This window comes from Hyperoodon ampullatus (assembly GCF_949752795.1).
Source record: "Hyperoodon ampullatus genome assembly, chromosome: 1".
NCBI classification, from domain to species: domain Eukaryota; kingdom Metazoa; phylum Chordata; class Mammalia; order Artiodactyla; family Ziphiidae; genus Hyperoodon; species Hyperoodon ampullatus.
Genome location: NC_136914.1, coordinates 9,720,470 through 9,747,547, shown reverse-complemented (window position 1 = coordinate 9,747,547; position 27,078 = coordinate 9,720,470). Strand labels below are relative to the sequence as shown.

The 27,078-nt window shown below is 35.4% G+C and overlaps 1 protein-coding gene across 2 annotated transcripts in view; it reads right to left on the bottom strand.

The window, feature by feature from the left end:
• Positions 1 to 27,078, bottom strand: part of ANAPC10 (anaphase promoting complex subunit 10) — a gene marked incomplete at its 3' end in the record, with an annotated part of 67,780 nt that overhangs the window by 28,641 nt on the left and 12,061 nt on the right. For both annotated transcript variants that reach the window (XM_079697473.1, XM_079697474.1), the window contains exons 2-3: positions 26,269 to 26,359; positions 15,159 to 15,279 (exon numbers count right to left, since the gene is read on the bottom strand). In XM_079697473.1, coding sequence (XP_079553599.1) covers positions 15,159 to 15,279; positions 26,269 to 26,359 — 212 coding nt within the window. The remainder of the gene's footprint in view (positions 1 to 15,158; positions 15,280 to 26,268; positions 26,360 to 27,078) is intronic.

Below are 27,078 nucleotides of genomic sequence, written 5' to 3'. Positions count from 1 at the left end.
CTCCAAAACCTACAATTAAAGCAGCATGTGGCAAAGACAATCTAGAAACATGTTCCTTCCTCTGGCTTAAGTCTCATCCTCTGTCCCACTTTAAATACAATATTTAAAACCCAGACTACAGCTTACGAAACAGACTGGGTTTTTGCCCCTGTAAGCCAAGGTTAGAGAACTATGCGTTCAAGGGCAAGTACAATATGTCTGGGGGAATAACAGCAAGTTTCAAATGACTACGACTTCAGGTTAAATGGAGTTCAGTGAGTCATGGTAATTCCGTGCTACAGATAATCCTGATCTTAGTCAACAGAAAATTGTCAAATTTGAATTCCGTATCAGCATTCATCAATTCTCTCTCAACATAAGGCAACTCTTCATTCAAAATAAGTAATTTAAAGCCAGGAACATCTCTCAGTGCCTTTCACTATTCTTCCACAGAGAAATGATAAAAATTTTAAATGGATAAAGCTAACGTTTAACAACCAGATTTTACAAACTAGCTGAGAATAATTTTGACTTGATTTTTATCTTTTTATTATCTTAAATGTGACGCAGCTACCTAAATACTATGGTTGAAGGGTGAAGGCAGGCAGAGAGTTCTTTTCATTCATCCGTCTGTTCTGACTCCCTAAAGTGCCTTCTTTATCATACTTAACCTGAGCTTATCACCATTGGGCCAGGAATAAGAGGCAAGTTATAAGTCTCCTAGATTCTCCCAAAGTAAATTATATTCCCTTTAGTCATTATCTTCTCTAAGATCTTATGCTTACACCAGAAAGTGGGGCTGCCAGGGTAGAATCAGTTTAAGAACTAATCTGCCTAGAACGCTTTTCTTTAGCAAAGTAAAGCTAAAACAGATGCCCCTACACTATCTTTAAAATAAATACAAATGCCATTGCAGAAAAAAAAAATTGCACAAATATTAACTGAGCACCTACATGCCAGGTACTTAGGCATGACGGTGATTGACAGATACTGTTCCTGTGCAAGTGGAAGCTATCAAAGATTTGTGGCAGCTGATAAGAAATATGGCACAAAATTCTTAAATAAATGGCAGAAGGGTAAGATTAGGGTACAAAAATATACATAGAATTGTTTATAAGTAGGTCACAAATTTGGCTCCACAGTTCCTGGCAGTCAAAGCAAAGTGAGTATCATTACTGGTTCTGACAGTACGGAGGCTCTTCTACTTAGATTAGATTCCAAAGAGCTATCGTTAAGTCCATTTAATCCCATGTGCAAAGGTTTAACTATAGAAGCAACTGCTAATACCACCTATTGGTAACTAACAGAGCTAACATACTTCTCCCCGGACCCACTGCCCCCTTACAACAGGCAGGTTTTCATATCTACCAAAGTCCTTAAGTTGAAAGTTCTTTTTTTAAAAATTAATTAATTAATTAATTAATTTTGGGCTGCATTCGGTCTTAGTTGCCGCGCAGGGGCTTTCTCTAGTTGTGGCGAGCGGGGGCTACTTTTCATTGCGGTGCGCGGGCTTCTCACTATGGTGGCTTCTCTCGTTGCGGAGCACGGGCTCTAGGCGTGTGGGCTTCAGTAGTTGTGGCACACAGGCTCAGTAGTTGTGGCTCTCGGGCTCTAGAGCACAGGCTCAGTAGTTGTGCTGCTTGGGCTTAGTTGCTCCACGGCATGTGGGATCTTCCAGACCAGGGAACAAACATGTGTGCCCTGCACTGGCAGACGGATTCTTAACCACTGCACCACCAGGGAAGTCCCAAGTTGAAAGCTCTTAAGCAGAGGAACTTGTGTGTGTGTGTGTGTGTGTGTGTGTGTGTGTGTGTGAAAAATAAAAACCAAACTGCTTTTCCTGAATTCAGATCTGAAGGAAATCTTTACTCTGGATATGTACAAAAAGGCCACTTTGTGATATAGTAGACTACATTCTCAACAATATTCCTAACAGAATTACAACAGCAAATTTCATAATGTCTTAGGTGTCTCAAAGTAGGCCTATTGATTAATAGTAAAGATAAATTCTATAAAAGCAATTTTATAAAATAATGCAGCCGAAGTATAATAGTTATAATAGCTAAAGAACATGTATGTCTTCAAGCAATTCCCAATTTAAAAAATATATGAAATTCGACTCTTAGAAGATTAGTCTGAAGATCTAAAATAAGCTTTTGAGACTACTGGCATCACAGTCATTTCTTACACAAGTTTTGTGTGTGACACCTCTTTACTATAATTCCTAAAACATAGGAAAAGAAAGCTTTCAGATTAAGTTTTGAGGGTTTAGCAATTATATATAAAATGAGTATAATACTTAGTAGACAATGAAAACGGATGCAATCTGTTTTTTTTAAAGGGCTATTCATTTTTCTCATGAATCTCAAAGAAAGTGCAATTAGGGAATAAGTCAAAGGCCAGTTATCACTGTATACAGTTAGTGTCAAAAGAGACACCATGTAAACAACATATAGTGTTTGGCCAGATTCACTACAATTAAGTGAAGTGAGAAAAAAAGCAAAAACAGGATCTCAGGTGCTTCCCTGGTGGTCCAGTGGTTAAGAATCCACCTTCCAATGCAGGAGACTTGGGTCAAATTCCTGGTAGGGGAACTAAGACCCACATGCCGCAGGTCAACTAAGCCCACACACTGCAACTACTGAGCCCACGCGCTCTAGAGCCTGCACGACACAACTAGAGAGCCCACGTGCCACAACTACTGAGCCCGCACTCTGGAGCCCGTGCGCCACAACTAGAGAGAAGCCCGCACGCCACAACAAAGAGCCCTCACACCACAACGAAAGATCCCGTGTGCCACAGCTAAGATCCAATGCAGCCAAATTAATTAATTAATTAATTAATTTGTAAGAAAAACATAAAAAACAGGATCTCAAAGGATGATGTAATCTGCGTGAAAAACTTAATTTACTCTCAAGGCACCATCTACCATTAAATACTCACAGAGTACCTTTTCCTCAACTTCAGAGGAGTTTACCAAATCTGAATACTTCAGTTAACTCATACAAAACTGAAATACAGTAAGTTAAAGAATATAAGACTATTTTAACTGGGATTCTTTAAGAATTAGAGTAAAAACACTATGTAGTCTAAACATTTTACAGAGTTAGAATCTATGTACTTTCAAAATTGCTTTCTAAATACAGATAAGTAGATATACTAATATACTAAAATAGAATTTTAGTAATTACCGGCTCTTAGTCTCTTTTATAATTATTTTATTGATTTCTATTATAAAATTAGAGATGTTTTCCTACAGAAAAAAATCAGGGTACTTATTATTATGAAATCTCATTTGCTTATTTAGCAAGTATGCTATTTCAGGGAAGAAGTAGGGAAAACAGGAGTTGTCACTTTGTTATAATCATTATTATTTTTTTGTTTTTGCAGTACGCGGGCCTCTCACTGCTGTGGCCTCTCCCGTTGCGGAGCACAGGCTCCGGACACGCAGGCTCAGCGGCCATGGCTCACGGGCCCAGCCGCTCCGCGGCATGTGGGACCTTCCCAGACCAGGGCACGAACCCGTGTCCCCTGCATCGGCAGGCGGACTCTCAACCACTGCACCACCAGGGAAGCCCTATAATCATTATTTTATGTGAGTCAACGTGCCAGTTAAACCCTAAGAAAACTGCTTACCCTCAGTGGTGAGGAGATAGACAGTATATTACATATTTTCTTTTTTTTTTATAAAGACTTTATTTTTTAAAGCAGTTTTTGATTCATAGCAAAATGGAGAGGAATGTACAGAGATTTCCCATATACCCTCTGTCTCCACACATGCATAGCTTCCCCATTATCAACATACGCCACCAGAGTGGTACATTTGTTACCAAGGGTGAACCTACAGTGACACGTCATAATCATCTGAAGTCCAAAGTTTACATTAGGGTTCACTCTTGATGTTGTACATTCTATGGATTCAGACAAATGTACAATGACATGTACATCATTATATTGATAGTATCACACAGAGTATTTTCACTGCTCTAAAAATCCTCTCCGCTCCATGTATTCATCTTCCCACCACCCCCAGTTCCTGGCAATACCTAATCTTCTTACTGTCTCCATAGTTTTGCCTCTTCTGGAATGCCACATAGTTAAAACTATACAGTATGCAGCCTTTTAAGATTGGCTTCTTTCACTTAGGAATATGCATTTAAGGTTCCTCCATGTCTTTTCATGACTTGAGAGTTCATTTCTTTTTAGTGCTGAATAACATTCCATTGTCATTGTCTAGATGTACTACAGTTTATCCATTCACCTACTGAGGAACGTCTTGGTTGCTTCCAAGTTTTGGCAATTGCGAATAAAACTGCTATAGACATCTGTGTGCAGGATTTTGTGTGGATATAAGTTTCAACTCATTTGAGTAAATATCAAAGCTCATGACTGCTGGATCATATGGTAAGAGTATGTTTAGTTTTGTAAGAAACTGCCAAACTGTCTTCCAAAGTGGCTGCACTATCTTGCATTCCCACCAACAATGAATGAGAGTTCCTGTTGCTCCACATCTTCGTGAATACTGGCCAATGTAAGTGTTCTGGATTTTTGTCATTCTAACAAAATGTGTAGTGGTATCTCCTTTTAATTTGCATTTCTCCGATGACAAATTATGTGGAGCATGTTTTCATATGCTTATGTGCCACCTGTATATCTTCTTTGGAGAGGTGTCTGTTAAGATCTTTAGCCTTTTTTTTTTTTTTTTCCAGTACGCGGGCCTCTCACCGTTGTGGCCTCTCCCGTTGCGGAGCACAGGCTCCGGACACGCAGACTCAGTGGCCATGGCTCCCGGGCCCAGCCGCTCTGTGGCATGTGGGATCTTCCCAGACCAGGGTACGAACCCGTGTCCCCTGCATCCACAGGCGGACTCTCAACCACTGTGCCACCAGGGAAGCCCTAGCCTATTTTTTTTAAATCAGGTTGTTTGTTTTCTTACTGAGTTTTAAAAGTTCTTTACACATTTTGGATAACAGTCCTTTATGAGAAGTGTCTTTTGCAAATCTTTTCTCCCAGTCTGTGGCTTGTCTTCTCATCCTCTTGGTATTATATATTTCAATCTGAGGTATCTGTAACCATGTGATAATTTTGTTCATTGGATGGCAAAGAATGGGAACCTACAGATTATATAAAACCCAGAATAAGAACTTATAATCTTCATTATTAAAAATAAGCTACAGTAAATTTACACAGCTACTTAGGAAATACCATATTAATTTAAAACAAGATAAAAGACTTCGGACAATTAAAATTGTTAGACAGCTAATATCTAAACAATTTCCCTACTACTGTCTCAGAGTTATGGTACCACTCAGTCTGATTCTAGATCTTCTTTTCTTATCAGAAGTACTTTGAGGGTCTCCTCTGCCTAGTCCCTCTGTCCTACTTAATTAAGCACCAGAGATCAAGACTAGCTATAGACCATTTAATTAGCTAATTATCATTCTTAAGCTAATTCAAACTAGACAATTTGTTCTGAAAATGGCACTGGGATAGCTGGACTAATGTTTCTCTTTTCTACCATCAACTATAATTGCAAATAAAAGAGGAAAGGTCCCCTGCTGCCAAAAAAAACCTACAAACCCTTGTATGATGATTTTTCTTGATTCGATTATGAAGGAAAAGGGGCACAGAAGAAAGTATCTATTGGCTTGTATTCCCAGAGTTTCTACCCCAATATTCTCACTCTTTTATTCTGAAACTTGGAGATTTTTTTTCCTTAGAAATTTTATTCTCTAAATTACCCTGTTTAAAGCTCTTTATAAAATCATTAAGCAAAAGCAATCAGCAAAAAAGAAAAACAAATATTTATAAACATTTATGCCGACAGCATTGGCATTGCAAGTAGCAATCAATTTTCAACAGGATAGATCAAGGGAGTAAACGATTTTTAAATACATTTCGAAAATCAATAGTTAATCTATCCTATCACTCACTAACTAGCTCATTTCCCCAGCTACACACTTTGATTTTTCTGAAAAACTTGAAGAAATGTTTTGGTAACTTGTAATCTAATGTGATTTTTTTTAAAGAAAAAAAATGAAAGGAATACGTATTGTACGTTGATTCCCAGCTAAAGCACTGCCTTGCTGTGTGACCTCGGGCAGCTTGCTTCACCTCTTGGTGTCTCATTTGTAAATAATGACATCGTACTTGATTAGAAGTTGCTAACTGGTGGCCACATCCAGCAGTGGATATACCTTGTTTGCCTAGCATGTTTTTAAAATTGGGAAATTTCATATTCAAATCCAGATTTCTGATTTCTCTTTAAAAATTAAAGGATTGGCAACCCTGCGCCTATATTCCCTGTGGCAAGAAAGGTTGCAATTGAATAGCAGCTGTCCCCCTTTGGATAAGGCATGGATTCTTGGTGTTGTGTTACCTGCCTGTACGCTCAGCATTTGAGCTTCTGATGAACTAAATTACCTCTAAAGTTTCTTTCAGTTCTAACGTTCTCATGTTTAGAGTGAGCCACACAGCAAAAGATCCATTTCACCTCTCTAAGCCTCAGCTTGATTTGAATATGGGGATGATAATAACATCTAATTACCACGTGAGCTTTGGAGACAGAATGAAATAGTGAGTGGTGACTGCCTAGCACAGTGACATATATGTAGAAAAGTACTTAATAAACAGCAGAGGTAACAATAAACACAAATAATGGTGAACACAATAATTCAAAAATGATTGGTCAATCCAATCTAAGTCAAAATTGACATGCTGATTCTTCTCTTCTGAATGCAACATTGGTACCATCAAAAAACCACCTATTTGCCTCTAAGTTTTGGAGATTACTAGTTCTTCATTTACCACATGTAAAATAAGAGGCTGATGAAAAAAATGGAAGTTCTTGAGTAGGCTCATCTCAATTCGATGTATTTTTTAATTACGATAAATATTTTCAGCAGGTATTTTTCAGCAAGATATGCTGCAGCTCTTTCAGTTGCAACTACTGTTCCATTCAGGGTCATTTTAGTTGCCAAGAATAAAAATTCACTCAAAAGTTTCTACAGGAAGCGGGGGCTTACCGAAAAGTTTATATATCCATGGGAACCCAGGGGAAAGTAAACAACCAGGTATGAGAAAGGTCAGGAAATGAAGCATGTTGGGGCACCAACCACTTGTTCCAGCCTATTTTTCTTTCCCCTGGTTGTCTCTGTCTTTACATCCACTCTATAGTCATTCTACACCATCCTGCCTCCTCCCATACCTCACACTTTATATCCTTCTAACTTTAAAGCTTCAGTTGGCAAACGTCCTTCACCTTACCCACCCTCTCCAAAACACTATCTTTCCACATCAAGTCTTGCTGCTAACGTGCCTGTTTCTTGTGAGTCATAGTTCTGAGAGAGGTAAAAAATTAAAAATAGAACTACCATGTGATTCTGCAATCTCACTTCTGGGTTTATACTCCAAAGAACTAAAAGCAGGGTCTCAAAGAGATATTTGCCCACCCATGTTCATAGCAGCTTTATTCACAATAGCTGAGAGGTGGAAGCAACCTGAGAGTCCATTGTCAGATGGATGGATAAACATACAATGGAATATGATTTAGCCTTAAAAAGGAAAGAAATCCTATCACATGCTATAACCTGGATGAACCTTGAAGACATTGCGCTAAGTGAAATAAGCTAGTCATAAAAAGACAAGTACTGCATGAGTTCACTTATATGAGGTATCTAAGTGTAGTCAAACTCAGAGACAGAAAGCAGACTGGTGGTTACCAGGGGCTGGGGGAAGGGAAAATGAGGAGGAGTTGTTTAATGGACATAGATTTGCAGTTTTGCAAGATGAAAAAGTTCTGGGGATGTTATACAACAATATGAATATACTTAACGCTACTGGACTGGACCGTGTAATGCTACTACACTCAAAAGTGTTAAGACAGCAAATCTTATGTTATTTTTTTAATCACAATTAAAATTTTTTAAAAAAATTTCTGAGAGAAGGAATCGATCAGATTTATTCAAATAATCCTTTTGAAGCTAACTACTAACTACACAAGCAAGGGTCAGTGACAAGCCTATGGACTGACCACTGGTATATTTATTTGACAACTTTTAATTAAATGCCTACTGTTTCCAAACTGTGCTAGGTTCTCAGCCAGATGCCCACCCGTGGCCTGTTTGGCTGGTCATACTAAGTAGGCTTTCCTTACATAACAGGGGTTGATGATCCATATCTCATTTTCACATTTGTAAGTAAAGTACCTATTTCTATTGTACTACATCCTGCCATAGGGTTAATAAAGGGTTTTCTAATTCTGTTTGTTTGTTTTCTTTGCCCTTGGCTGTTACTACTGTCACTCTGCCAAAAAAACCCCAAAACAACAACAACAACAACAAAAAAGAGTGCAGTTCTTCCATAACTGCTGTGAAAGAACACCTGAAAAGAGCAACCATATGGCACAATGCTCTTGAAAGGATCCTCATCAATTTCATAGTTCCCTTTAAGTATGCATCAGCAGTACAAAACCTTCCAATTCAAAGAATTACGAAACAAAATAAGAATACCCATCAGAATCTTCTTACTTGGCACAAATAGCATGATAGGAAAAGTTGGAATTCTTGCTATGAAAGCAAATAACTTAATTAGTCTCAAATCTATAAATTTAGAAACTATCACTCCAAAGAGTGATTAAACTACTTGCAAGAATTGTCTTAGTTCAGAACTGCATTAAATAAATTGCCTATTACAACATGTCACACAGGCTTAGGAAGGAAACTTTTCAGTCCCTATCTAACTGGATTCCTGACCATTATCAGCTTCTGTGACATCATATTCTCTTGATTTTTTTTCCTCATCTCTGGCAGTTCTTCTCAGCTTTTTTTCATTGGATGATCTTTTTCTATCCTTGAATATTGGCATTTCCACAGTTCCAGTCCTGGTACTCTTCTTTCCAACTATACACACTCCCTGAATGAAATCCAAACTCACACCAGAGCTTCTACTTACACATGGATGACTCCCAAATCTACACCTCTAACCTAGACTTCTTTCCTCAGGTTCAGATCCATATACTTGACTACCCACTGTAAAGTCCCTCCATCTGAAAAGATACCAGAAGTCAGTGGCAAAAATAAATCTCATTAGCTTTAACTTTCTCTCTATCCCTACCCCCAGTGTTCCTTAACTCTGCATTTCATTTCTGATTAATCACAACATCCAACCAGTTGCCAGACATGAGGAGAAATCTAGATGCCCCCTCCTACCTACTTGAACCACCTGCCCGCACTCCCATTAACCCCAGGTAGCAATCAGTCACAAGTCCTTTTGATTCTACTTCAAACACATCCCTTCCTCTTGAACCCAAGTGCCATCACCTTAGTTAAAGCCTCATAATTTGCACCTGGATACTACATACCTGGTCTTTTTTTTTTTTTTTTTTTCCTGCGGTATGCGGGACTCTCACTGTTGTGGCCTCTTCTGTTGCGGAGCACAGGCTCCGGACACGCAGGCTCAGTGGCCATGGCTCACGGGCCCAGCCGCTCCGCAGCATGTGGGATCTACCCAGACCGGGGCACGAACCCGTGTCCCCTGCATCGGCAGGCAGACTCTCAACCACTGCACCACCAGGGAAGCCCCATACCTGGTCTTTACACTGCTCCAGCCCCATCATTCCCAAGATTTAACCTGATCAATGTTTCCTCATTTAAAGTCTAAACTCCCTAGAATCCTGAGGGCAAGCACAATCTGACTTTTGCCTATATATATTAAATGGAACAATTATATACTTATTCCCTACAAGAATGTATATTCCTTATGTACAGAGGCCATATTACCATCACAGTAAATGTGTTGAATGAATAAACACTTCTCCAGTCTTTCTTGCGGCTTCCTCGCACCTATCCAGCTTCCAAGCACACTACATTACTGGCAGTTCTGCCATTATGCCAGGTCCTCATGCTCCCATACCTTTATGTTCACCGTGCCCCCTTTAAGAACACCTCCACTTTATTCTCCACCTGAGTAGGCTTTATATCTATCCTTCAGATTCAGTTGAACCACCACCTCTCTTAGAAAAAAAATTTTTAACTAATATTCCTAATAGTCCACTGTGTTCCCATACCCCCTGCATGTATTTTCTAGACTATATTGTAATTGTTGACTTATTTGCCTGTCTCTTCCACCAGACTATGAAGTGCTTAAGGGCAGAAACCATGCCTATCTCTGCTGTATCCCTGGTGCCTAACACAGTGCCTGGCACTTAGCAGCCCCTAAATAAATATTTACTGAACAAAGCATGAATCTGTCTTATATAGGAATGCCAGGCTAGTCAAAAAAATCTATAGTCTAAGTTGATGGTCAAACAAAAAACAAGAGATACAAGAATGTTTTTCTCTCTTAAAAGTATATATGATACTCTACTGTGTAACGTATTTTAGTTTCAAGAGAAAATGTACCCCAAATGCATAGATACCTCAACTCCATTTTAGAATTAAGTAATGTTTATAATTATGAATATTTTTTTTAATTGCATATGTTACTCTTAGAGAGGGATAAGAGACAACATTTCCAGCCTAAAAATTATGTGTACCTCACCAAAGCATTCTACACTCATTTCAAAGATGTCCTAAAGTTAGTTATAAAAATTAATTTTTAAAAATATTTTCTTTTAAATTGGCTAAAAACTATTTTTTCCAAAGGCTCAATAAATTAAACACTCTGTCTTATCAAACCAATTTATGTTTGTAGATACTGCCTAAATCATTCTACTTTATAACAAGTTGTTTAAAATAGGCCCCTCATAAGAAAGTAAATATAAGTAGATTTTAAGATCAATGGAGAGAGTCAGAGCCTTTGTCTGCATCTCCTTACTCTACCACACACATTAATGGAAGGCAAATTATAATAGTAAATGTTATTTTAACAGAAGAGCTGACTTATTAACCACTTCTGTCAAAGTACCATATATGGACTCCCATAGTCACACTACTGATTTAAGACACAAGGTAGAGAGCCAAAATGCTCACCCACATGGAAGAAAAGGAAAATATCATTACAGCTCTCTTAACATTGAAGACTTGTTTCAAGCCTCCTCTTAAAAAAAAAAAAAATCACTTGGTAACAACTTGATTATCTGAAGACAAAAACAAGGCTTAATATTCACTTCAGTGCTCAATCTTGTGCTCCATCAATATTTTATCCTTTTGTGGCTACAAATTTTAGAAGCAAAATGCTAACAATGAACCAAAGGACAGCTTTCACATATGCTGAAAACATCTGCTTAACCTTAAGTTACCAAGTTGTTTTTCATAAACTGTATAGAAATAATTTTGAGAGCTGTCACTATATGTCTAATAAATGACTTTGGTTTTATATTTAAGAATAAAAATTTCTACAACAGTTTTTTAAAAGAGAAATAACTAGTTAGAAAATTTAAAAAGACTTTAAGTTTTCTCGGATTTTAGCTGGAGATGTATTCTAAAATGTTAAAATGGGCACATTTAATATATAGTATTGTTTTGGTTCCTCACTGTAAACAACAAAAAATTTCCTTCACACACATTTTCCCTTCTGAGAGCAAAGGAAAAGAGCAACATCAAACCAAAACATAATGCTAAAATACAAATGATTTAAACATTTAAAAGCAACTATATCTTTATTCAAAAACATCTCCAAAATAACTTCCTGGACAACATGAACATGATTTCTGGCATAAAAATAACACAACGGAGATGAAATATTTTGAAAAGATAATGACACAGACTCTGAAATGCTAAATTCTCACTTCTATATAGAAATAGTCTCTTGTGCAGAAGCAATAAATTATAAACATATTATAAAATGTTCTTAGGTTGTTGGTTTCCAATTTGCATAGGATAGATAATTTTGAAAACAAGAAAGTAGAATGAACAGCGTAAATAAATTCAACTCTGGTGCCAAAAATGTTCTAATTGGCCAAACCCAGTGTTGGTATCTTGCATCCATTAGGCAAAAAAGTCTAAACTTCATTTCTGTTTTAATTTTAAGTCCCTCCTCAGGTATAAAAGTTAAAATAAGCATTCTAGAATAGTAAAGGAAGGGCCTGATCTTTTTGTAGAGATTTTTCAACAGAGGTAACAAAGGTCTAGATATATCATGTTTCATAGCTGAGATGAAGGGAAACATATGATAGAAAACCAATAATTTTTGAATAAATAGGGTAACCTATTAGCTTTCCTCACCCTGAACTATAATTTTTTAACAGTTGCTATTTCAAATCAATAATAAAATTAAAGAAAGTAGGTTTTAGAGTGTTTCAAGTAAACAAATCCAGAATTTCTAGTAAAAAGGGAAAACCTATTAAAATACTCCAGTACACACTACACCCTCCAGTGGGCAAGCATCCATGGAAAAATATAAGAAGATTTCGTTGGATTTTCCACTCAGTCAATCAGGCCTATAACTAATAAAATGATGGTTCTAAAAACCTCATAAGAGTTCACACTATTTTAATCTCTCGTCTTAGTATATAAGTTAGAAAAAGCAAAGACTTTTCTATAGTAACAATTTAGATGTTATAGGAGAATAATGTTAGAAAATAAAATCATGATCTGCTTATCTTTCCTTAAAAAACAAAGTGCTATCAGATTCTTAATTTCTTAAACTTATAAAAGAAAAACGGTACACAGAGTAAATCACATATAAAGTTGTATAATTAAAGATAAAAGTATTCTTTATACCATGAGCTGCAAAGGCAGCACTAATATTTTAAAGCAAAATCCAAAAATTATGGTTCCTTAGTGAGAACTGTGGCAGAAAAGCAGTAGGTTCATTAAGTTTTTCAGGAAAACAACTTACATTATCACCTGGTAATATTTAGTATTACTGGTCTCATGAGGCTATGTGGTCACTACACTTAGAATAAAATTAAGAGACTATTTAAAAGAGCCCTTATTCTATATGACTAATGTTTCATGACTTAAATAATAGAAGCAAAGACTAGATTAAAAGTATTCTACAATGGTCCAAATATCATTTAAAGTTTCTCTAATTTACAAAATACAAACATATATTTAATACATAAATTTAATACATAAATCTGATCTAAACCTAGATCAGATATGAAGATGTATAGTTCCCAAAATGAATTAAAGAATTTTTGAATATATATACTCTAGGAAAAACTAGTACAACTAAGACTACTTAAGGTCTTGAACTTACCACTAAGCTTATGAGACCAGCAATTACAGGACAATAGTGACATCTAGTGGACACTACAAATATATACCACACATATCTTGGAATAAAACCTTTTATTTCTAGTGTTTCACATATTTCAACCTGTCTGAAGAAGTATATGACAAATCTTTAGTTGTAAACCAAAACAAGCTGACTCTGCGCCTTAAAAGCTTCTCAATGAGTGACCCAATCATGTGATAAATATAAAATGTTTAACAATTAAAGTATAAGAAGTAAATATCTCAAGTCTTTAAGCACTAAGCACTAATTAAATGTATCAAATACATGACTAAAAGAAGGTCTAGCAAATGGTCCAGTATGATTATGATAATAAAAAGAATTTAAAAGATTCTGAACAAAACAAGTGAAAAATGAAAAAAAAATAAAGAAAGAAAATTAAGAGCTGATCTATTTATGAATTTATTCAAGCATGGGAAGAACATATTAACCAGTATAGTCTGTCAGACAAAATAAGAAATGTTTTTAAACTAGAAGATTATCTTATTTATGACAATGTTTCAAAACCAGATTAGTTCTCAAGAAAATTTATAGGATTATTCTTTAAAAGTAAAGGAAGATAACTGGAAGAAAACCAGCTAATCCTCTCAAGAAGTGATGAACTTACCTCGAAGAAGGACAAAAAAACAAACAACAAAAAGTACTTGTGGACAATGTCCTTACTTATTATTTGTTCACACATAAGCAGATTTCACAAGAGAACGGACACTGCACTTAATGAGAAAGCAATGAAAGTATATGTGATTTTTATTAAGCATTTTATCACTAACTCAGGAAAGAAATACAAATATTTAGAACCTAGAGATAGGATCTAAATATAAACACTAAGTCAAATAAGAGTCCAGGCCACAAAGTAACTGGAAGTCTTTCAAAAATCACACATCCTTCCCAGATCTCTCAGAACCACCTAATTTAAAAGATTTTAATGATTATTTGAGCTCAATGATTTTCTGAAAAGAAAAAATGCTAAGGGCCAGAACTTTCCAAGTATACAGTTCAAAATCATTGAAGATATCTCTGAAATGTAAATATTTTGGGATTAATAAAATTCAGGTCACAAAAACACTGTCTTACTGTCTTCAAAAAGTTATCAGAGGATAAATAAATTGTGATATATTCAAACAATGGATTACAACTCAGGAAGCAAAAAGAATGAAGTACTGATACATGCAACAACATAGATGAATCTCAAAAAAGTTAGGCTGAGTGAAAGAAGTCTTACATAAAAGTATACCCTGAAAAAAAAAAAAAAAAAAAAAAAAAAAAAAAAAAAAAAGTATACCCTGTATGATTTCATTTATATGATATTCTAGAACAGGCAAAACTGATCTATGGAATGAATGAATGAATGAATAAACAAAATCACAACAAGAGTTACCTCTAAGGCTAGGATAAAGATGGAGATTGACTGGGAAGGAATATGAGGGAATTTTCTGGGGTAATGGAAATGTTCTAAATTTTAACAAGAGTTGGGGTTACACGGATGTATGCATTTGTCAAAACTCACCAATAATATACTTAAGAGTTATGCAAAATTTATATAAATTTTACCTTAGAAAACAAACCTTAAGCAAATATTAATAACTCCAGTTATCATATACCATGCTAAAGCATTTGGGGTGATGTGTATAAATATCTGCAACTTATTTTGAAATGCACATAAAAATTAGATAATGGACAGATTATAATAAAGCAAATATAGCAAAACACTAACAACTGTAGAATCTAGGATAGAAGTATGTTGAGGTTCTCTATTTAATTCTTTCAGATTTTCTGTATGTCTGAAAATTTCCATAATAAGATGTTAGGAAAAAAATAAAGATGACAATCCGAATTCAAAAGAAAATTAAAAATATAAAAAATTTAAAATATGTTCTCTAAAATATTAACAATTTTCCTTTTATATATTAACATTTTAATCTACTTAATGTCAAAAGTGACCATCTTCTAAAGAGCAAACATTACAGGACAAAATATTTAAAAAAATTTTAAAGACATACCCGAATTTCTTGAAGATTGTGAAAATTATTTCCTACTCTGACTGAGATCTTGCTTGGAGTATAGCTTTCATCAGATTTGTAGTCCGCATAAATACATAATGTCTTCACTGTTGTTTTTCTTCTAAAAGCAATAAAGTAAAAACAACAAGCCTTTTATCATGTGGAAAGATTATATACAAAACATGTTATCTTCTGATTTTAAAAGTCATATAGTTTGCTAAAATGAGTATTTGAATGAATAATTTCCATGTTCTTTAATTTTAACAATGATGAAAATGAAGAACATGTGATAAAATAGATACACATGTTATACTTTTACAGACATCTCTTACCTAGAACATGGTCAAGAAACAGATGTAAGCAAAAAAAGAAACAGTTAAGCCAAAATAGGTACCTTAGACTGCAGGCAAGCATTAAGAGTTTTCAGTTCTCATTTGTATTTTAGACAAAGAAATTATTCTAACAGCTTGTTTTTCTTTACTAGTTAATTACTTAATTTCCTATGTTAATACTTGAAAATAACTAGCTAAGTGAGAAACTAATTCTAGCAAAAAGAAAAATGTTTAAAAAAACAGAAACTGTAATCTTATTACTTAATGCAAGAAATAAAATTCTACTGTTTTTAAAACATACATACCTTAGAAAAATAAGCAAAGACTACATAACAAAAATTAACCTCAGAAAACTGCAAGTGGCCAGAAAATATGTTCAACCTCCAATAATCAAAGAAAGAGAAATTAAAACATACATAGACATTAGTCTTTTATCATATTGGGAAATATGAAAATAACTGATAATACCCAAATTTGATTAGAAAAAGGTATTTTCATAGACATTTAGTAGGTACAAAGCCTTTGACTCACAAATTCAACTTCTAAGAATGCATTAAAAGACAATAACACAACTACTCTAAAGCAGATGAAGAGAAATCTTTATTCTTCTGCAGTTAAATTACTGAAAAATTATAAACAACTTAAATGTCCATCTCAATACAGAATTAAACAGATTACAATATACCCAATTTAATGAAGTACTACACAACTATTTAAGATACACATAGATATGTAATTACAGTAGGGAAAAAAAAGCAGATAACAAAACAGAATATAAAAAAGGATTGCATTTGGGGAAAAACAAAAAAATTTTTAAAGTCATATAAACCTACATAGGTATAGAAAAAGGTCTAGATAGAATCATACAAAAATAGTAAAAGTGACTATTTTGATGCTGTGAAACTTATTTTCTTCTTTATGATTTCTATATTTTCTGATTAATCTTTTAAAATAAGCATGTATTATTGTGGTCATCAGGGGGGAAAAACAGACAATTTAAATATCAACCAAAAAAACCATAAAGAAGTCTATTTAAACGTGCTTTACAAGTTAAGATCTGATATAAACTGGCCCTCACTTAATAACGAGCTCCTTGAACAGAAGTAGCCTGTGTCAAAAGTCAGTCTATAAAAACAGCAGGGGATCTATAGCTCTTAGTGAGGGGACCAAACTTCTATAGCTCAAGCTTTTCATCAGAAAGGAATGGGGAAAGTTAAGGACTTTTCCTCAAATAATAAAGACAGATCAAGATGTAAAACACTAAATACTCAGGAATTGCTGACAGGATAAATACCATCACCAGATTTTCAAAAGAGGCCAGCGGTATCAAACTGACATCCTTCTCTGTCTGCTGCGCCAGGAAGGAGACAGGAGGGGAAGCGCCAGAAAGAAGGGGAAAGTTTGAAGGGCTTACAAAAGATCTTTGCCCTGATGCACCAGCAATAAACAGGCAGTGAGAGGCCTTTCTTATCATGGAGAGATCAAAGATCATGAAGATTACCCTTAAGGATTTCTTTCTTTTTTTTTTTTTTAAACAAAAGCAGATCTAAAGGACCAAACTTTTTGCTCAGAATAATTTCATCTCTAGGTTATTAAATTCAGGATAACTTAGTTGCTGAACCTACAAGATAACCAGGGTTAGGTTAGAAAGGCAAAGAATAATAATAACACTAATGATTATAAACACAACAGCAACAGCAGAAATAGCAAGTGAACAAGTGAATACTCTGTGTCTGGCCCAGAAGCAATGCTTTATATGTATTATCTCATTGACTCCTTAACCTTGTGATACAGGAACTATTATCACCTCTATTTACTGATTAAAAAAAAAAAAGTAACACTCAGGTTAATAACTGGCTTAAGGTCACAAAGCTAGTAGGTGGGCAGTGTTGTAGTTTATGCATGTGTCTGCCTGCCTCATATGATATTAACTACTATAACCTTCCTATTAATTAATTGTACTTAGCTTATCCAGCATTGTCATTGACACCATTTAACAGATGTAGATGTTTATAATTCTTTAAATTTGAGCTACATCATGGGTCCTTACCCTTGGGTCTATGTAGCCCCAGAAATCATATATATAACTTATGCTATATATGCAGTTTCATTAGATTTGAGAAGGAAACTGTGACCTCCCATAAAGTTAAAACTGTTACTCCATAAAGCCTTTTAAAATTATTTATAAATTTTATCTCATGGTAAATTTAAAAAATAATATTGCTTAGAAAATCATTCTGCTTGTCTAGTGGCAATGTATGTGGGAAGGAAGCACATACATTGTGCTGCTACAGGACTTGCCCTCCCACCATAAACAACTAGAGTACCAGACAACATATATGAAACAATCGTCTGCAGACACTGAATGACTAGACGCAAAGGCCTGTAAGTCCTGAGAGAAAGGAAACGAATGAGGTGAGCCCTATGAACAACTGGGCTTTCTGACTGATGGCAATTTCTCAACTGCTATGCAGGCAGAGAAAAGCCTAAAAGAATCTCGCAGTCTCACTGAACTGAGGAAGGAGCTATACTGAGAAAAAACTCCAAAAATCTGCCTGGAGTCCCCTTGAGTCTTTGAACACCAATCTACACAGGCATAGATAGGGTCAAACTCCACAAAGACATGCAAAGAACAGTTGCTGGGGGAAAAACAATTACTGAGAAACAGTAAGCCAAACAATTCCCAGAGCTTTGCACACAGTAAGCAAACATTAGAGTTCCCAATAACCAAAGTGGAGAATCCAAATAGCTCCTCAAATGTCTAGGACATTCATTTGAGATCCCAGAAGGATCAAGCCTTTGTATTCCATGAGGCTAATCTTGCCCAAGAGAAGTGACCTTAAAGAGTGGTCTGGGGGGCTTGCATGGTGGCGCAGTGGTTGAGAGTCTGCCTGCCGATGCAGGGGACACGGGTTCGTGCCCTGGTCCGGGAAGATCCCACATGCCATGGAGCGGCTAGGCCCGTGAGCCATGGGCGCTGAGCCTGCGCGTCCAGAGCCTGTCCTCCGCAATGGGAGAGGCCACAACAGTGAGAGGCCTGCGTACTGAAAAAAGAAAAAAAAAAAAAAGAGTGGTCTGGGGATCTATGGGGGATCTGTAGGTGATTTCAAGATCTTTTCAGGGCATCAACAAGGTCACAACTATTTTCCTAATAACACTAAGATGTTACTTGCCTTTTTCAGAATCATTCTTTTATGAGTATACAGTGGAGTTTTCCAGATGTGATCTGACACGGGATACTGTAAAAGATTTAATGAAGAAGCATATGTGTGACTCCAGCTGTCTCCTCTGAAGCCAGACACTAAAGAGATTCACAAAAAAAGTAAAACAATAACACTCTTCTCACTATTTTTTGTTTTGGAAGAGACAGTTATTTTTCATCTAAAAATGTTATTTATGTTAACATAATAGGTTAATTATTTAATTTTAGATGAATAAATAGATACTTTAAAATTCCTCAGCTATAATTTCCAATATGGTAAATACTGAGAGGATATAAAAAGTCAACAGAAGATCTTTGGAGACCTCAATAAAAGTTTAAAGTGGTACTGAAACCAAAAAACATTGGAGGCTTGCTGCCCTTGAGCAGGGATCAGCAAACCACAGCTCAGAGGCCAAATGTGACTGACCACTTATTTTTGTAAAAAAAGTAATACTGAAGCAAAGCAACACCCATTCACTTACAAACTGTCCATAGCTGCCTTTGCACTACAACAGCAAAGCTGAGCAGTTGCCACAGCTTAAAACATAGTTTGTGAGGCCTAAAATATTTACTATCTACCCCATTACAAAAGGTTGGCTGACTTCTACCCTAGAGTAAAAGGTACTCTAGACCACAGTAAAGGGGCTTAAAATGAAGCCTCAAAAAGATCAAGTTGATTCTTATGAACTTATCTGCCTGCCAGAACAAAGTCTAATCGTCTTTAAAAAACAAAATCCAACCAATCCAATCCAATCCATTATTTTGTTTATGAATTTGGAATTTGGGCAGGGCCCAGAAGGGAAGGCTCCACACAGCATTGGGTGTGGCTATTTGACTTGAGAGGTGAAGGACCTGCTTCCAAGATGGCTCACTAATACGGTGGTAAGCTGGTGATACTTGTCAGCTGGGAGCCTAGCTGAGAGCTTGGGTTTTGATTCACTTTTTTTATGGGCTTCTCCATTTGATGTGTTTTCTCACAGCATTGTAGATGGGTATCAAGGGAGAGAATCACATAAAAGAGACAACAAGGCAGATTGCCTTTTATGATCAAGCCTTAGAAATAACAGTATCATAACATTCATACTCTATTAGACAAGAAATCCACAAAGGCCTGACCAGTTTCAAGAGGGGAGACATAGATGTCATCTCTTGATTAAGTAGTAGCAAAGCTGAAGAAGAGCATATGCAATAGGAAATAATAATGTGAACATACTGGAAAACATTGTCTCCCTTTCCTGGAAATCAGGGGGTGGAACTGAAAGTTCTAACCTGCTAATCACATGCCTGGTTCTCCCCACAACCAGCCCCCACCCTTGAGTGGAATCCAAAAGTCACCTTCCCTAAAGTGTTTTCAAGAGCCTGAGAGCAAGAAGTCAAATATTATCCCATTGCTCTTAAAATTCAGGAAATTCCAAGGGTTTGGGGAGCTGTGAGCCAGGAACTATGCATGAAGACCAAGTATATATGAGACATCTGAATAACCATGTATTCTTCTTATAAATCACAATATTATAATAACTGAATACTAGTAACAACTTTGGGTCAATAAATTAGATAATTTTGATAAAATGGACAAGTTCTTTGAAAAAACAAATTATCAAAACTGATTCAATAAAATAGATAATCAACAAGGATCTACTGTATAACACAGGGAACTCTACTCAATATTCTGTAATAACCTATATGGGAAAAGAATCTGAAAAAGAATGGATATATATATTTATAACTGTGTCACTTAGCTCTACACCTGAAACTAACACAACACTGTAAATCAACTATACCCCAATATAAAATAAAAATTAAATTAAAAAAATAAAAAATAAAAAAATCCACTGACAACTGAGGCATAAAAAAACTATATTTTTCTGGGGGGAGAAATGTCTCAATGAACATGGGAGAAAAATTGGTAATTAAAGAGAAAATCTGTGCTATGGCAAAAAAAAAAAAACTGATTCAAGAATAGAAAATCAATTAAAGAAATAAGACGTTGTATGTTTAATTAAAAAACCCAACAACTTCACACAAAGAAAACTCTGGGAACAGAGAGCTTCAATGGTGAATTTTATCAAATATCTAAGCACGAAATAATAGTGATTCTACATGAATCCTTTTAGACTAAAAAAAACAATAGAAAAGATGAATGAAACTAAAAACTGGTTCTTTGAAAAGATAAACAAAATTGATAAACCTTTAGCCAGACTCATCAAGAAAAAAAGGGAGAGGACTCAAATCAATAAAATCAGAAATGAAAAAGGAAAAGTTACAAGTGACGCCACAAAATACAAAGAATCATAAGAGACTACTACTACAAGCAACTATACACCAATAAAATGGACAACCTAGAAGAAATGAACAAATTCTTAGAAAGGTACAATCTCCCAAGACTGAACCAAGAAGAAATAGAAAGTATGAACAGACCAATTATCAGTACTGAAATTGAATCAGTAATTTAAAAACTCCCAACAAGCAAAAGTCTAGGACCAGATGGCTGCACAGGTGAATGCTACCAAACATCTGGAGAAGAGTTAACACTTACCTTTCTGAAACTATTCCAAAAAATTGCAGAGGGAGGAATACTTCCAAACTCATTCTATGAGGACACCATCACTCTGATACCAAAACTGGGTAAAGATACCACGATAAAGGAAAAGTACAGGCCAATATCACTGATGAACATAGATGCAAAACTCCTCAACAAAATACTAGCAAAGAGAATCCAACAATACATTAAAAGGATCATACACCATGATCAAGTGGGATTTATCTCAGGGATGCAAGGATTTTTCAATATCCACAAATTAATGTAATATACCACATCAACAAATTGAACAATAAAAACCATATGATCATCTTAATAGATGCAAAAAAGCTTTTGATAAAATTCAACAACCATTTATGATAAAAACTCTTCGGAAAGTGGGCATAGAGGGAACATACCTCAATGTAATAAAGGCCATATATGATAAACCCACAGCTAACATCATACTCAATGGTAAAAAGCTAAAAGCTTTTAAGATCAGGAACAAGACAAGGATGCCCACTCTCACCATCTTTATTCAAAGTAGTTTTGGAAGTCCTGGCCACAGCAATCAGAGAAGAAAAAGAAATAAAAGGAAAACAAATTGGAAAAGAAGAAGTAAAATTGTCACTGTTTGCAGATGACATGATGCTATATATAGAAAATCCCAAAGACACTACCAGAAAACTACTAGGGCTAATCAATGAATTCAGTAAAGTTGCTGGATACCAAATTAATACACAGAAATCTCTTGCATTCCTATACACTAACAATGAAGGATCAGAAAGAGAAATTAAGGAAACAATTCCATTTACCATTGCATTAAAAAGAATAAAATACCTAGGAATAAACCTACCTAAGGAGGCAAAAGACCTATACTCCAAAAACTATAAGATGCTAATGAAAGAAACTGAAGACAACACAAATAGATGGAAAGATATCTTGGATTATAAGAATCAATATTGTTAAAATTACCATACTACCCAAGGCAATTTACAGATTCAGTGCAATCCCTATCAAATTACCAATGGCATTTTTTTACAAAACTAGAACAAAAAATTTTAAAACTTGCATGGAAACACAAAAGACCCCGAATAGACAAAACAATCTTGAGAAAGAAGAATGGAGCTGGAGGAATCACACTCTCTGACTTCAGACTATACTACAAAGCTACAGTCATCAAAATAGTATGGTACTGGCACAAAAATAGACATATAGATCAATGGAACAGAACAGAAAGCCCAGAAATAAACCCATGCACTTATGGTCAATTAATCTGCGACAAAGGAGGCAAGAATATACAATGGAGAAAAGATAAGTGGTGCTGGGAAAACTGGACAGTTACATGTAAAAGAATGAAACTGGACTATTCTCTAACACCATATACAAAAATAAACTCAAAATGGATTAAAGACTTAAACGTAAGACCAGATACTGTACAACTCCTAGAGAAAAACATAGGCAGAATACTCTTTTTTTTTTTTTTTGCAGTACGTGGGCCTCTCACTGTTGTGGCCTCTCCCGTTGCGGAGCACAGGCTCCGGACGCTCAGGCTCAACGGCCATGGCTCACGGGCCCAGCTGCTCCGCGGCATGTGGGATCTTCCCAGACCAGGGCACGAACCCATGTCCCCTGCATCGGCAGGCAGACTCTCAACCACTGCACCACCAGGGAAGCCCAGGCAAAACACTCTTTGACATACATCACAGCAAGATTTTTTTGGATCCATCTCCTCAAGTAATGGAAATAAAAACAAAAATAAACAAAAGGGACCTAATTAAACTTAAAAGCTTTTGCACAGCAAAGGAAACCATGTACAAAATGAAAAGACAACCTACAGACTGGGAGAAAACATTTGCAAATGATGCTACCAACAAGGGATTAACTTCCAAAATACAAACAGTTCATATGGCTTAATAACAAAAAGAAAAACCCAATCAAAAAATGAGCATAAGACCTAAACAGATATTTCTCCAAAGAAGACACACAGATGCCCAACAGGCACATGAAAAGATCCTCAATATCGCTAATTATTAGAGAAACGCAAATCAAAACTACAATAAGGTATCACGTTATACCAGTTGGAATGGCCATCATAGAAAAATCTACAAATAATAAATGCTGGAGAGGGTGTGTAGAAAAAGGAACACTCCTACATGGTTGGTGGGAATGTAAATTGGTGCTGCCACTATGGAGAACAGTACAGAGGTTCCTTAAAAAGCTAAAAATTAGAGTTACCAAATGATCCAGCAATCCCACTTCTGGGCATATATCTGGAGAAAAGTGTAATTCAAAAAGATACATTCTTCCCAATGTTCACTACAGCACTATTTACAATAGCCAAGACATGGAAGCCACCTAAATATCTAAAGACAGATGAATGGATAAAGAAGATGTGGTATATATACACAATGGAAAATTAGTCAGCCATAAAGAAGAATGAAATATGCCATTTGCAGCAACATGGATAGACCCAGAGATTATTATATTAAGGGAAGTAAGTCAGACAAAGATCATATGATATCACTTATATGTGGAATCTTAAAAATGACATAAATGAACTTATTTACAAAACAAATGGACTTACCGACATAGAAAACAAACTTATGGTTACCAGAGGGGATAGTGGGGTGGGGGGGAGGGGAGGGCAGATATATTAGGAGTTTGGGATTAACATATATACACTACTATGTATAAAATAGATAAACAAGGGCCTACAGTATAGCACAGAGTATATTCAATGTCTTGTAATAACCTATAATGGAAAAGAATCTGAAAAAGAATATATATATATATATATATATATATATATATATATATATATATATGTAAAACCGAATCACTTTGCTGTACACCTGAAGCTAACACAACATTGTAAATTAACTATACTTCAATTTTTAAAAAATGGTTAAAAAAAAAGAAAAAGAAAAATAGACGCAGAAACACTTCCCAACTCATTTTATCAGGCCAATATTATCCAGTAACAAAATCAGACTAAGATATTACAATAAATGAAAATGATAAACTAATATCCCTCAAGAATATAAACATAAAAATTTTCAACAAAATATTAGTAACTCAAAACCAGTAACTTATAAAAAAGGATTTAAAAACTAAACAAGGATATATGACAACAAAGGCATAAAAAATAGACAAAATGAGTTCATCAAAATTAAGCACTTTTATAAAAAGGCAATCCACAGAATGGGAGAAAATATTTGGAAATCATATATCTGATAAGGGACTTATACCCAAAATACATAAAGGACTCCTAAAAATCAACAAAAAACCAAAACACCCAATTCAAAAATAGGCAAAGGACTTAGCCATTTCTCCAAAAAAGATATCAAATGGCCAATAAGCACATGAAAAGAGGCTCAACATCACTAATCATTAGAGAAATGCAAATCAAAACCATGAGATACCACTTCACACCCATTACAATGGCTATTATCAAAAAATAGAAAACAAGTGTTGGTATGGATGTGCAAAAATCAGAACTCTTGTATATTGCTGTTCAGGATGTAAAATGGTGCAGCTGCTGTGGAAAACAGTATGGTGGTATTTCAAAAAATTAAACATAGAATCACCATTTGATCCAGCAATTCTACTTCTGCATATATGTGCAAAAGAACTGAAAGCCAGGACTCAAATAGATATCTGTCCATCATATTCATAGCAGCATTAGTCACAATAGCCATAAGATGGAAACAATCCAAATGTCCATTGATAATAAACAAAATGTGCTAAATACATACAATGGAATATTATTCAGAAGGAATGAAATTCTGATATATGCTACAACATGGCTGGACCATGAAAACATTATGTTAAGTTAAGCTAGAGACAAAAGGACAAATATTTTATGATTCAACTTAAATGAGATACCTAGAGCAAGTTACAAGAGATTTATCTAAATCTCTGCTTGTAAGACTACAAAATAAAGATAAAAATAGCTGTAAAGGTTAAATGAAATAAATAGGGAAGGCATTTAGCAAAATATCTGGTATTTAAAGTCTTTAAAAAAATATTAGCTGTTATCTTCATTTCTGGTGTATACATATTTAATACCCTAGGACAGGAATTGGCATACTACAGCCAACTGGCTGAAACCTGCCCACCACCTACATTTGTAAGATAAAGTTTAATTAGAACAGCTAAATTCAGTCATTATGCATTGCCTACAGCTGCTTTCATGCTATAATGACATTAATGAGTAGCTGCAACACAGACCAGCTAGCACACAAGGCCTAAAATATTTGCTATTGGGCTTTTTCATAAGAAATGTGCTGGTCTGTATCCTAGGACAATAAAAACAAACTAGAAATACAATGCTACAGAATGTTAAAATAGATGGTGTAAATGGAGCAAGATAAGCAAGTTAACTGGTTTCCATCTGTCAATAAATTCAAAGCAAATGACAAACATATGGCGGTTTTCCATTTCCCCCAAAAGTAAGCATTTCAAAACTGAAAGTGTCCTTAGAGGTAATAAGTTAGAATAAATTTTTTATCATCACTCCTGGTGTACTTAACACAATGCATTAAGGCATTGCATTGGGTCATAAGCAAAGCATACTTTTCTAAAATAAATCATATTGAAAAGTATATATGAGAAATATCTACATAAAAGGAACTGTGTAAAGTACCACAAAGAATTCATAAAGGAAACAACAAGGTCCTACCGTATAGCATAGAGAACTATATTCAATATCCTATGATAAACCATAATGGAAAAGAATATTTAAAAAAAAGAATTATATATATGTATAACTGAATCACTTTGCTGTCCAACAGAAATTAACATAACACTGTAAATCAAGTACACTTCAATAAAAAAATGTAGATTAAATAAAAAAAGAATTCATAAAGGATAAGACAATAAACTTAAAACACTTATAATCTAGTTGAGTCGAAAAGTAATCTCTAAGGCTTATAAAAAGCAGAGTTAAGTGCACTTCAATATAATTTCTATATTTCTTTAAATTTTATGTAAATAAAATCAATTTCTTTGTCTACTTATAACCTATACAAATTGAAAAATTCAAAAATGTATTACCTGAATTGGATGTTCACTAAATGAGGCTGGGAGCCATCTGACTGCCAATAAGTTTCTAGATTGTCATCTCGTAACTGATCCACTCCAAATCCTGAAAACACCACGAGTGACAATAAATTCTCATGATAAAGAAAGAGCCATATATTCAAAGTACAAAATTACCACATATATTTGTCCAGAAAGTTTGATAAAGAGGATAGTGAGTACTGTGAAATTTAAATTAACCAAAACTCTTCAATCCGCTTAACCAGACCTCACTTCTCAGAAGCATAAAAAATTAATAAACAGAAATCTCAATTAAATAGATTTGGGAGACCACAAGGGGAAGTTCTCATACCCTGTGACCATAACAGAGCCCAAGAAGAAGAAGAAAGTCTCCTTTCTTGGCAAGGACTCAGCCAATGAAAAGCCACGGCCTCTCTGTTTACTATAGCCCTCCCAGCTGCCTTTTCCTCTGTGTAAAAGCGTGCTACTTCTCTTCAGCGTGGAAACTTGCACTTGGCTTGCCATGGTTGCAGACTCTGAATTGCAATTCTCTGCTGATCCTAAGTAGACCCATCTTTGCTGGAGAAATATCTGGCAAACTATTTATTTCAGATCAACACGTTGGTGGCCTCTACGGGGACCAGAAAAGAACCCCAATGGTTCCAAGGCTGGTAAGCAAACAGGTGCAGTACCCACCATTGAACCCACTGGTCACTCACTGCTTTCTCGCTGACCCTGGAGTTTGAAAGTAAGTCTTTCTCTTGGATCTCAGCACACGCCCTCTTTGCATTTGAAGCTCTCCAGGCTTCATTCGGGATCTATTTT